This window comes from Triticum aestivum, chromosome 4A (genome assembly GCF_018294505.1).
Source record: "Triticum aestivum cultivar Chinese Spring chromosome 4A, IWGSC CS RefSeq v2.1, whole genome shotgun sequence".
In the NCBI taxonomy this organism is placed as follows: Eukaryota; Viridiplantae; Streptophyta; class Magnoliopsida; order Poales; family Poaceae; genus Triticum; species Triticum aestivum.
In genome coordinates, this window is record NC_057803.1 from 121,386,660 (window position 1) to 121,399,986 (window position 13,327).

Below are 13,327 nucleotides of genomic sequence, written 5' to 3' on the forward strand. Positions count from 1 at the left end.
CATTTACATCTCATCGACCCATTATCATCTATTTTCGCATAGTGTAACGTCATTTGTTGTACTTTTTACCTCAGAAGAACTTTCAAAAAATTTATTTTAACTTGTATCATGAATTTAGGGAAGAGTTAAATGTGGATTGGTATTTTAAATTACATGATACAATACTAAATTACGATCCTATACTTTCTTGAACGTGCTAGAGCAACCCATATCGGTATGGTTTGTAAATGACACGTTCCAAACCCGCAGGTTGCGACAATTATGACCCCTTATGCCTTATCTTCCAATCCAATTTGTCGCGGAGAGTTGACGTGCCTTAAACTCAACTCGGCAACAGATCACAGCTCATTCACATCTCATTGATCCAATGTCAGCAATTTTGGGCATAGCGTCAATGCCATTTGTTTGCAAATGGCGTGTTCCCAAACCCGCAAGTTGCGACAATGGTGACCCCTTATGCCTTTTATCGCGGGGAGGTGACGTGTCTTAAACTCAACTCGGTGACAGATCACAGCTCATTTATATCTCATCGACCGGATGTCAGTAATTTTGGGCATAGCCTCAATACCATTTGTTGCGGTTAGTAGCTAAAAAGCATGTGTAGACATTTTTTATCTGACTTGCCATGTATCGGAAAATTAAGAAATGATTAAACATGAATTGGTATTTTAAATGACCTTAATAGCACTCTAATGCTATGGTAAGTTATGATGACATGAAATTAGTATCATTCTTTTCCTCATTTAATACTGCAACATATCAGCAATATGCATAGTAATTAACATTGCACAAGACTACTGTACACGAATAAATATGAATATGAGTAATTATATTATAATATTATAAATACTAAACGAAGCAAATTTAGCTCGGGAAAAGAGAAAACCAGTCGCCCGCCCCCGTCCGTTCTCGCTGCATCCACCGACAGAGGGAGCCGTCTCCTCCCAATTCCCATAAACACAAGCTCATACGCCTCCGCTCCGAGCCCAAACCCACCACCAATTCAACCGCGACCCAACCCCACCCCGTCATTCTCACCACCGGCGCCTCCCCCCTCCTCAGATCCGCGCGCGCCCGCGCGCGACCAGCCGCGATGACGGCCAAGGGCGGCGCGTCGCCGGCGCCGGGCGGCGCGGGGGCTGCGGCCAACGGGCGCTTCTTCACGGTGGGGCTCGTCACCGCCTGGTACTCCTCCAACATCGGCGTGCTCCTGCTCAACAAGTACCTCCTCAGCAACTACGGCTTCAAGTACCCCATCTTCCTCACCATGTGCCACATGTCCGCCTGCGCGCTCTTCTCCTACGCCGCCATCGCCTGGCTCCGGATCGTGCCCATGCAGCTCGTGCGCTCGCGCGTCCAGCTCGCCAAGATCTCCGCGCTCAGCCTCGTCTTCTGCGGCTCCGTCGTCTCCGGCAACGTCTCGCTCCGCTACCTGCCCGTCTCCTTCAATCAGGCTGTCGGTGCCACCACCCCTTTCTTCACCGCCGTGTTCGCCTACATCATGACCGTCAAGCGGGAGTCGTGGATCACGTACCTCACTCTCGTCCCCGTCGTCACCGGCGTCGTCATCGCCAGCGGCGTAAGTTATATTATCTGCTCCCTCCCCGTCCCTCGTTTTCGGTAGATCTGTTGGTGTCGGGGTTGGATCTGAGGGGAATTCGGGTTTCGCTAGCTCGGGATTCCGGAGCAGCGAGACTGAGATCTAGCTGATGGGGAGAGGAGGATCTGCCACAATAGTCTCTAATTACTTGGACTAAAATGGTAGGCAACTCTCTCGAGTTGATTGAGCGTGCTGTCTGATACGTCGACAACTTTCTCCCCTAGGGAGAACTTTAGGGATGTTGAGTTGGGGTGGGCAATAGTTTGCCTCATGTCCAGGCATCCTAATCCTTTAACAGCCATTTAGTTGTCTGGAGAGTAATCCGGTTGACTGATTGTTTGCATGATCATATCGTCATTGGGGGGATTAGTTCGGGTTCCTGAGAAAATAAAAGGGAGTACCCAGAACTCATCTAAATGGGATATAATTTGGTCTCATTCACCTGGAAATCAAGAACAAAAACAACCCACGTCAGCACACACGCATCTTATAGCATCACATCCAATGGCTATGAAAGGTGAATGAGACCAAATTATATCTCATCTGGATGAGTTCTAGCAAAACTGAAAATAAAATTGTTATGCCATAAAAATCCACAGTGAAAATTTTAGTTTCCAAGTTGACCTTTACAGGAAAAACCCACATTTATTTATATCTCAATTTTATTGGTTTTTTCAGTATGTATATTATAAGATTGGAGATGGAAAAACCCTTTTGTTTTAAATCTCAAGAAATTACTTGTGGATGCTGATGTATATAGCTTGAATACTCTTGAAAAGGAAGATTTTATATTTGTCCCTTAGACCTTTGGTTTTGAATCACAAGAAATTACTTATGAAATTAAGTTGATCCGCTTGCGATGGGTGCTGGGTTATGTAGCTGTCGTAATTCCCAGTGTAACATACTGGGTCAGCAAATTGTGGGATGATGGTAGCAGCACTACATTTAGTAGATTATGACTTGCATGCATCTTCTGTAGTTAGTGAACTGTTGCTATTCTTGCAGTCTATGGGAGAGCTAGATTTGCATGTTTTTCATCAACTAACTATTAAGGCGCAAACCAAATTTACAGGGCGAGCCTAGCTTTCATCTGTTTGGATTCATCATGTGCATTGGAGCCACTGCCGCAAGGGCGTTGAAGACCGTGTTGCAAGGAATTCTTCTGTCTTCTGAGGGGTAATCAGTTTTTCTCTGCATTTGTGTGGGTGACACATTATGAATGGATGCTCTATACTATTCATGAGCAAAATATATAGACAAAAAATAGGAAGCTTCTAGGATTTGTATTTCTAGGTATATTCTGGGTGTTGTATGTCTACTTCTAGGCTTTGTGTATTTAGGTATATCTTGACTCTTCCTTCTGAAAAAAGGTATATCTTGACTCTTGATTATTCTGCCATCTTGCAGGGAGAAGCTTAATTCTATGAACCTGCTCTTGTACATGGCTCCGATTGCTGTCATTCTCTTGCTTCCTGCTACCCTCTTTATGGAGGATAATGTTGTTGGCGTTACAATAGAACTGGCCAAGAAGGATTTCACCATTGTTTGGTTGCTGTTGTTCAACTCTTGCTTGTCATATTTTGTCAATTTGACCAATTTCTTGGTGACCAAACATACTAGCGCATTGACTCTACAGGTACGTCATGTTTTCTCACTGTTAATTAAATTCATTCTTGTGCATAAGTTACTTAAGTTACTGGAGCATAGCTTAGCATGTTGCACAAGAAGTTATTTTATATGTGGCCTTTCATGCCAAAATCTCTTCCATTAACCTACCACATTGTAGATTTGATTTTGAAATGTAGTAAAATGATCTCTAATCATCAGTTCATGGCCCTGTATATAATTCACATCCACAGCAGAGTATGGCTTTTAATTAATGTAACTATTCTATAAAGTTGATACATGGGTCCCTGCTCTTGTACATGGCTCCCTTCGTCCCAAAATAAGTGTCTCAACGTTAATATAACTTTGTGTTAAAGTTAGTATAAAGTTGAGACACTTATTTTGAGACGGAGGGAGTACATTTTGAGGTAACATAGAGAATAGGATCAAAAAATTTGTTCCAAATATGGATGTAGATGGCTACTTATTTTTCAGTTGTGTTAACAGCAGTCAGTTGCTGAGCTTGCAAATATGCTAACTGCCACTATCTCGTTTTACTAGAAATGCTTATCATAATTCATTTTTTGTTCATAATTCCTGTGGAGCACACAGCTTCAGGTTTTGTTTGAATCATTTTGTTATGTGGGCTTGTTGACACGATTGTTTTTAATGGTAATGACAATACAGTATGAATCTGCCTGTGTTAAAAGTCTTGGCATGTGTGCCAAGTCAGCCCATAACTAAATGCAGCATGCCTGTGTGAGTACATCTGAAGCATTTTATAGATCTGTCTTCAAACTATGGGGGTGTTATGGTTGGGCTACTGACCCATGTACCAAAACTCTAGAAATATCCATGGTCCAGAATGTTTTGGGATTTACCTTACCATTCTAGTGAACTGCTATTATTGTAGCTGTGGAATTCGTATTGGCTCTATGATTATGAAAATGTTTAGTAAATATACATATTTGTCTGCATCTGTTGAGTAAATATCTCAGAACTATTCTATTTGACCATAATGCATAGCATTAGGTGAACTATGTGTTTGAGTTTTGCTGACGAGGCTGTCTTAGTTCGTAAAACCAGCAGATAAGTCCTTGTTTCAGCAAATGAGCGGCTCGACGATTTAACATATTAATGTTTCTTTCCAGGTCCTTGGAAATGCAAAAGGTGCTGTGGCAGTTGTCGTCTCAATTCTGATATTCAAGAATCCTGTGTCTGTAACCGGAATGCTTGGTTACACCCTCACAGTTATAGGCGTCATTCTTTACAGTGAATCCAAAAAGCGTAGCAAACCCTAAGTTCCCCAGAAAACCGTACATATGGCCGTCCTTTCTCAGTCCGGTCGGTGCCCAGAGCTAATATATGACGGGGAACTACATCCGGGGCGATTGCAACAGATTCTGTGCTGTATGTAGGCCGGATAACAAGGACAGAGAAGTCCAATAATACCTGTAGTTTTCCCTTGGATCGCAGAGGCACTTTGTTTTGCTAATGGAAATGATCAATAGAATACAATTTTTTGTGTTTAGAGAATTGTGAGCTGTGGCTCACACTGCCAGCATTGGTTGATGCGCTTAGTTTTCGGAAATTGTTTTCCGTTATTCATCAGTTATTGTAAGTTCATGACTCCAGTTCTCTTCTTTTGAAGATTGCATGTACCAAACTTTGCCAAAGAACCTCCTAATATATTATGACACTGAATTTGTTGACACTGTTCTTTTTTGAAATTAGTCACAGTTAACTGTTGGTGATTGTTTTTTTTTCTATTATAGAGTATTTTTCTCTGAGGGAGCTCATCAAATGATTTTTGGTGCAAATCTAGCGTCGGATAATTAATGTTCTTGCCTGTTGAAGCTTTGTAAGGGCAAATCTTTAAGCCTGATGCTGTGTTGCCTGGTGAACAATGTGTCATCTCTCGGATGTTTTATTCTGGTGAATTCTGTCATGTGTATGAACTTCGCCATGTATATGACTCAGGTATTCATCTCTTGATTTATCTGTAGACAAATTTGAAGCTAAAACTTTCTCCGCAACACACTTCCATGGAGGGTTGTGTGAGAATATCGTGGTGCATGACAAATTGCACAACTGCAGGGAAGCAGAGCTCAGGTCGATATCAAGTTTTTTTTTATCACACATTGCATAAGCCAATTCTAAAATCCCATTGCATGCCTAAATACAGGGGAATAGAATGTTCATGCATGTTGAAAATATGCCAAATTCCCCCCAACTATACGGCTAGATACACTAATATGTGCTTAAGTATTCTTATTTGACAACGGTAGAGTTGATCTGATTGAACGCTGCTACACACACGACACGGTCTGGACTATTTTTGAAGCGATAGCACCATTGAAACCTCCATCGTGTGGAGTTTGGCCAGCAAATGTCGCTCGTGTAGTTTTTTTCTTTCTGAAATTGGGCAAAAGATTTGCCACTTTCATCGATTAAGAAGAAGGGTCAGAGGTTTTTTTGGCAAATAGCCGAATTACAACACATTACTCTCGCGACACTACATTACTCATATATCTTGCCCCAGCACACCATAGCTTGGATACATCTTTGATTGTAGCAACAAAAACCCCTACCGACACCATAGTGTTACGGTACACGTGCGCATTTCTCTCGCTCCAAATTTCCCACGAGATAAATCGTGAGAGCCGGTTTGGGAGCCGATTTCTTTGTGATACAAATCTGGTATCCTGTGTTTTTTTACGCGTGAGGGCCAGTAATGACGCTCACATTAACATGGTCTTGCATTACCGACAATCTGTGATTGTTTTTTTGGTCACCAGCAGGTTTTTTCTCCCTCAGAGGATCTCTCTCAAAGTTCTGTTTTCAAAGTGGAGACACAGCTTGAACAGCAGCATACAGGCAGTTTAACAGTGTGATGCTAAAGTTCACCAACTCAGCGAGCTCAGACACACACCACTGCGAGCTCAAGAGAATGACCGAGGATTACGAGGATTTTATTCAGGTTCACTGCCCCTTGCAGCGATGGGACTACAGACAACTTGGTAAAAGGGTTTACCACTGAAAATACGTTGGTAAACGAGAGAGGCGGAATGAATCTTTGTTACAGACTTTGCTGGGCCGTGCGCCCACCCCATGGGCGCACGGAGTTAGAGGGAATTGAACGAATTGAACGTGGACGAGCGCTTCTTCTTCTTCTTCTTGTGCAGCAGCTTGTTATAATCAGACAGATCTCGATCGGGCGAGCACCTCTGGCCTCCTTCTAATTCCTCGCACCGTCACCGTGCCTTCAGCTGCACCCAGCCACCTGCTCCACTGCGCACACGTACGCACAGTGCAGAAAAGATCAGATCTCGCCAGCTTTCGCGGCAAATATTAAGATGGCGCCCATACGATACAAAGCTGTTGTGTTGCACGTTGGTGGTTGCTAGCTGCTGCGACATGATGTTTTAGCAATACCGCTACTGGTTTTCGTTCATCTCACTCTTCCTAAATTAATCCTACTACAGTATCAATCTAGCTAGGAGTAACAGTTGTAGAGCAAGTTGGTTACCTTTGGGAGGCACCATGACGGTGGGCTTGGAGATGATGGCGGGCACGGTGGGCACGGCGGCGGAGACCGGCGGGAAGAAGCGCGCGGCCGGGACGCCCAGCCCCTGCGAGCCGTGGTGGTAGTGATGATAGTGGTAGTAGGGGTACACGGGCATCATGCCGTTGGGCGCGAGCATGCCTCCCTGCGCCGCCGCCGCCGGGTACGAGAAGTGCCCCTGCGGCTGCATGTAGGACCCGCCCGCGCCTGGCGCCGCTGCCGCCGCTTGGCCCAGCTTCTGCTGTCACGTCACAGAAGCAGCAAATGGACGCTCGTTAATTCTCGATCTACCATGAGTGACACTGCAGCAGCATAGGAGTAACATTTTGGTAGGTAACTTACCGCGTTGTAGCTCAGGTCAGTGACGTAGTTTGGGGAGTAGCTGAATGGACACACAAAGCAGACAAATCAGTGGTCAGTTTAATAATTTTTTTGAGATGCAGTCAGTTTAATATTGGTGCTGTAAAAACAGGACAAGGCGGGCAGATCGGGTAATTAAGGCGAGGTTAATAATTTTCTTTTCCTTTTTGTAATCTTTTTTCCCTGCTGCCGTGCAGGCCGGCACGTGGGCACGTGAGGGCACGACGAGGCAGCTGGCTGGCCGAGGGGCGCGGTCCGGTCCAGGTCCAGCCTGTGCCCGTGCCTCCCTTGTCGCGTCGCGTGCTGCGACCCACTGCCGCGCATGTGCTCGCGCCACCAGGTCCCCGCGCCCCCCTGACGGCCGGGGACCACGTCGCCTCGCCGGCCGCCTGCATGCCAGCGCGACACGCGCCGGTCACGCTCAGCCGCCGCCGCCGCCGGACACGAATCCTCGTACCGCTACGTAGCAGAGAGCTCTCGCGAGGCGCAGGCAGTCCAAAAGCATTGCCGTCGCGAGGAGGAAGAAGAGTATACGTGATGCAGGAGGAGGTGCGGCTAGGGCGCGACGTGCGTACGTACCCGTAGTTGGCGGTGGCGGGGTAGAACGGGAGGACGCCGTGGTACTGCTGGTGAGCGCCGTGGCCGTAGTGCGCGGCCTGCGGCGGCGGCGGCGGCGTCGTGGAAGGGTGGTAGTACCACGGCACCGGCGACACGCCCCTGGACCCCACCGCGATGGCTGCCAGTTGATAAATTCCAGAGCCATGTGATCGCCCGTCAGTACGCACGTTGGCGGCAGTAACTAACAACTGGCTTAGCGCGCGCGGATTTGGATTTGCGTGCGTACCTGGCGCGGGCTGGTGGTGAGGGGACGGGAGCGCGGGCATGTGGTGCGGCGCCGGGGTGGTCGGCGGCGAGGGGCGGAGGAGGTGCGGCGGCTGGGGCCGCGGCTTGGCGCCGAGGGAGGCCAGGTTGCAGTTGGCGCGGCGGCCGTTGATGACCGGGGTGCCGTCCTCGCACGCCTTCTTGGCCGCGTCCGCCTCCTTGAACGTCACCTGTTGCATGCAGACGCGTCAGAAGCTAGCATACCACGGCCATGCATGGCAATGGAGGGAAGAAGCAGAGGGGACCGACGAAGCCGTAGCCCTTGGAGCGGCCGGTGAGCTTGTCGGAGATGATGACGGCCTCGAGGATGTCGCCGAAGCGCTCGAAGTGCTCGCGGAGGGTGTCCTTGTGCGTCTCCCACGCCAGCCCGCCCACGAACACCTTGGTCAGCGTGGTGTCGCCGAACGCCGCCGCCGGCTGCGCCTGGGCCTGCCCCAGCATCGTCATGGCCGGCCGCGCGCGCGCTCTGCCACCCAACTAACTAGCCTACGTGCCGACCTCGACGGCGCAACGAGAGCAGGGCGCGCGGATGGAGCTGAATGGCGATGCACGACGGGGTGGCGACTGGTGAGGAGGCCACCGGGGGTTTTTATATAGACGGGCGTTTATAATTTCGAGGGGGGGGGGGGGGTGGGTGGATAACGGAAACAGGAGCGCTACTACTACTCGTCTGTCGGACTGGTCCAGTGCTCCTCTAGCCTGGCGCCTCTTCCCCTCGGCCTCTGCGCTGCGCCATGGAGAGAGAGAGAGATGCCACTCACGTCGCCTCTTCTGCCGGTGTCCTGTCCAGTGTGACGAACAAAAATGGCCTGGCTGGCTGTGTAGATCCGGTGTTTTCATTGAGGGCGATGAAGGTTGTAGACACTGACAGGTAAGGCCCGATGGGACGCAAGATATTTTCCATTATGTGGGAATGAACCGATTTAGGTGAAAAATGCGCAGTCTCGTTTTTGGTATTCTCTGAGGATTCATTGACAGCAGATCCGTACTGTATGTACACCAGCTCGCAGTAGTAAAACGGATGGACGCCCGGGCCGGCCAGACTGGGAGGAGAAGGTGGAAACAGCTGGCCTCGCAGTTTGCCTTTTCCACACAACGTGCTCGCGCCTTTTCTTGGCCAACTAGCTACGTAGCTCGCTCTACATGGAACGATCCCCTTGCACTGTCTTGCTGTAATCTTGTGCCCGAGGAGATTAATTAACATTCAGGATCGGTACAGTAGCATTTTTACTACTGGTGGTTCCTAAAGGTGGCTTTTCAGTTTCAGGTAACTTTCTTGGTATTTGACTAGTAGTAGATCGAATACAGTTTCATGCAAGTATACAATTCAGCAAAAGGCGATGCACATACACCTGAAAGACATTCTGTAGCACGTGATTTCAACATGTTAGTGCGTATGTTAGCTGACACGAAACTATGAGATGAGACTGTCGCCGTACACCAGGCGTATATATATAGCGGACAAAGTAGCAGTACTGGACAGTGAGTTTGCTGGATGTATTACCACTTTTCGATTTATTTAATCCATAAGCATGTATCGAACATAGAAACGAGACATTTATGTAGACAGTAAGTACGACTAGCATATGAACAGTTAAATAGGGGGTGAACATATCATACCTTTCGCTAATTTAGGCTAGGATAAAACCGCGGTGGTTGCGGCTTCCTCCGCAACTTTCTTCTTAGCAGCGGCAACGTCATCCATGGAGTCGGTCTCGGGAAAGTAGTCTTTTTTTTACGAATGAGCCTCGGGAAAGTAGTCGAAGCCAAGGACGAAGACGAAGAGGGCAGACGTGCGAAGACGCTCTCCCAAAACCTTATCGCCCTTTTCCTAGTGTAGGATCGCAAACAACGGGGGTTTCGGAGGCCTTCTCTGGCTGTGTACGCGGTCAACTGGATGGATCACTCGAAGCAACAACAGTGACTGGAACAGTGGAGTGACGACCAAGGTTGTGTGAAAGGAGGAACGGAATGTGTCAACTAGGGTTGCAAACACCTCCAACATATAGTCCGGTGGATTGGGAGTTGTAGCACATGGTCCAACCTCTCACAAGTGGCACATCCATTAACGACTCATAATTAATTTCAAATTAATTAATTATTCCCGACTGACAAAATAAAGTGCAAGTATGACATAGATCTGAGCTCGGATCGGCTCGTTCATGAAACATGATGTGTGCGTGGGCGAGGCAAGGCATGACGAATAGTGGAGGAGGAGCGTGCATGTACCACTCCCCTTCTCAAGATCCAATAACATATAGAAGGGAATCCGTTATAAACATGTTTCAACTCTCCTCCATTAGCATTATGGTACTAAACTTCCCACCATGTCATGACATCCCACACGGACCTTAGGGAGGAATTATGGTTTATATGACCCAAGGCTCATATATAATTCAACAATTCCCCACCAGATCCCGAAGACATTATGTTGTCCTATGTTCCAAAACATTGTTTTGATATACTGGTATTTTTCAGTGGAGACCGATTAAGATTTAACATCCACCTAAAGCAAAGGGTTGTACTTCTTCACAACTGAACAATGAACCATGCCTTAATTATCAGTTTGACGTTTAAAACTTTCACCAATTTTCTTACCGGTACTAGGCTGCCGAAGGCTAACCCCACGGGTGGAGCATATTAGTCACACTCCTGACCTACTTATCAGCTTCCTAGAGATTACCCTATCAAATAGACTGTGACCAACAGTCGGGCTCATATAGGTGTGTTCTTCCAAAGATTGCTTTGTAGGATGGCCTCTTGCTTACACAAGCTTTAGAACACATTACTCTTAGAAAGGATGCCAGAGTACTCGTCTCGTGGGGCTCGCTAAGGGCTAAGAGAGCCTTTGACCGTCCATTTCACGGTGGCTCATCGCGAGGGCCTCTCGGGGGCTCTTCGTGTCGTCCGATCTATCCGGACGATACGCACCCGGGTGACCTGGTTGGGCGATCCCTGACAGGAGGACCACGGGGCTCGCGAGGAGCGAAAGTCATGGGGCGGCGTTGGGAGCACCCCTGAGGGCACTGTCGCGCGTTGCCCCGCACGCCAACACGCTCGCGTCAGATTAGCCAGACCCACCTATTGGTAGCCTTTGGCCCCGGGCGGTTAGATTGGTTGGGCTAGTTGGCGGGTAGTGCGCCCGCAATGCCCATGTTGTGTGTTTCCTCACCCGCAATGGCCAAGCCGAACCTGCCCGTCGTGGCCTTTGGCCCCGCGCATGACGACTGAGCCGGACCCCAGTCTGTTAGCTGCCTTTGGCCCCTGACTGGTTGGTCCGGTCGTGCCAACCGGGCCCGTGCGTGCGTCTCGTTGGCGAGTGTCAGATGCTCCAAGAGCGATGTAGGATCAAAAGTATGTCTAGAGGAGGGATGATTAGACTACCTGACAAAATAAAAACTTATCATTTTCCCTATTTTAGCTGTGTGCAAGTTTTATCAATTCTACCCAGGCAAGAAACACCCTACACATGCAAAGTCTAAGAGTTGTGCAGCAGAAGGTAAAGACTTCACATATGAATGTAAAGGAGGGATCGGAGAAATCAAACGCAATGAAGACACGGTGATTTTTGGCGTGGTTTCGATAGGTGGTGCTATCGTACATCCACATTGATGGAGACTTCAACCCACGGAGGGTAACGGCTGCGCGAGTCCCCGGAGGGCTCCACCCATGAAGGGTCGACGAACAAGAAACCTTGTCTATGGCTTACATCCACGAAGGATTAGCCTCACTTGGATTATATCCGCACGAAGTAGGTGATCTCCTTGCCCTTACAAACTAATTGGTTCAACTCCACATGATCTTGGAGGCTCCCAAGTGACACCTAACCAATCTAGGAGACACCACTTTCCAAAAGGTAATATATGTTGTTGTTGATGATGAACTCCTTGCTCTTGTGCTTCAAAAGATAGTCTCCTCAACACTCAATCACTCTCTCACAGATTTGGCTTGGGTAGGAGAAGGATTGAAGTGGAAATCAACTTGGCGAGGCTAGAAAGAAAGGTTCAAATGGTTGGATTGGAATGTCTTGATCTCAACACATGAGTAGGTGGTTCTCTCTCAGAAAATGAATGGTGAAAGTGTAGTTTCATTCTGATGTCTCTCTCAGAGTGTAAGTAGGGGTGGAGGGGTATATATAGCCTTCACCAAAGACCCAACCATTACAACCTTTTGGCACATCTCGGTGACACCGAAACAAAATCTTGGTGAGACCGAACTGTGTAAAAGATTCGAATATTAGGAATTTCAATGACACCGAACGGATCCACTCGGACTGACCGATTCATGATGACCTAAGCAAGACCTTGTTTTAGTAGGTCCGATCAAACCAACTCAGTAATTCCGAAATGGAATCGAAGGGTTACAGAAATTTGGTCACTACACTTTGGTGGCACCGAATCTCATCTCGGTTCTACCATGTTTCTAGGGTTTGGCTGTGGCGCTGTGTAGGTTCAACTTGGTGGGTCCGGGTGTAGATGTATCGGTGGGACCGAGTTTGATATGTAGAGTTTGGAAAAATTGGAACGTGGGAAAGTGGCTAAGGATTTTGGAGCAATATCTTCAAGCACTTTGAGCAACTAAGTCATGATCAAAACCTCAACCCCTTTTAATAGTATTGGCTTTCCTATGGACTCAATGTGATCTTGGATCACTTAACCTAAAATGAAGAGTCTTGGAGCTTTTTCCAATATGTTTCCATAGCATTTTGAGGGGTCCACATCCACATGGCCTTGCCATGCCAACATTGAACTTTCCTGAAATCTATCTTTGAGTAGGCATTAGTTCAATGACATATATGTTGTTATTAATTACCAAAACCACCTGGGGATTAGTTGCACTTTCATTATTCCCCTTTTTGGTAATTGATGAAATCATATAGATCAAAACTTTGACAATGGATATAGTCAATGAACATCGTCGTCGCTTTGAGAAGGATGTGATAAGCAAGAACTCCCCCCTAAATTTGTGCATTATTTAGAATTTGCGTTTGAATGAAAATGCACAATCAATTAGGATCATGGGTAACTCTTCCATGTCACATACATCTTGGTAGAGTGCACAAACTGATATTAATGAAGTACAAGAGAAAAAAAACTCATCAGCAAGCATACAAGTGAATGATCATAACGGGAATCATCTAGATAGATTGATAATCAAGCATACCATTAAGTATGGCATGATCAAGGACAGAAGCATCGTAGTCTCATACAAGCATCAACCAAAAGTATCACAAAGTAGCACGAAGAAGCAAAAACAAAACGAGAAAAAGCAAGACACTTCCTACTTGTGAGCTGCGTTGGGATTTCCCCGAAGAT

General features: G+C 47.2%; 2 protein-coding genes across 3 annotated transcripts; one reads left to right on the forward strand and one right to left on the reverse strand.

Annotated features, from left to right (window-relative positions):
* Positions 1-948: 948 nt before the first annotated feature.
* Positions 949-4,917, forward strand: LOC123085539 (probable sugar phosphate/phosphate translocator At3g11320). The gene is made up of 4 exons (XM_044507195.1): positions 949-1,579; positions 2,673-2,776; positions 3,008-3,236; positions 4,357-4,917. Exons 1-4 carry the CDS (start codon positions 1,094-1,096, stop codon positions 4,504-4,506), a joined length of 969 nt encoding a protein of 322 aa, XP_044363130.1. The 5' UTR covers positions 949-1,093; the 3' UTR covers positions 4,507-4,917.
* Positions 4,918-6,156: 1,239 nt separating this feature from the next.
* LOC123085540 (probable RNA-binding protein ARP1) lies at positions 6,157-8,594 on the reverse strand. 2 transcript variants are annotated; one of them, XM_044507196.1, is made up of 6 exons: positions 8,262-8,594; positions 7,975-8,182; positions 7,710-7,866; positions 7,113-7,152; positions 6,735-7,011; positions 6,157-6,496 (listed from the first exon to the last, which is right to left on the reverse strand). In XM_044507196.1, exons 1-6 carry the CDS (start codon positions 8,457-8,459, stop codon positions 6,471-6,473), a joined length of 906 nt encoding a protein of 301 aa, XP_044363131.1. In that variant the 5' UTR covers positions 8,460-8,594; the 3' UTR covers positions 6,157-6,470. The 2 variants fall into 2 exon arrangements, with proteins under 2 accessions (XP_044363131.1, XP_044363132.1); XM_044507197.1 differs by having other exon boundaries at positions 6,735-7,008; positions 8,262-8,593.
* Positions 8,595-13,327: the final 4,733 nt, after the last annotated feature.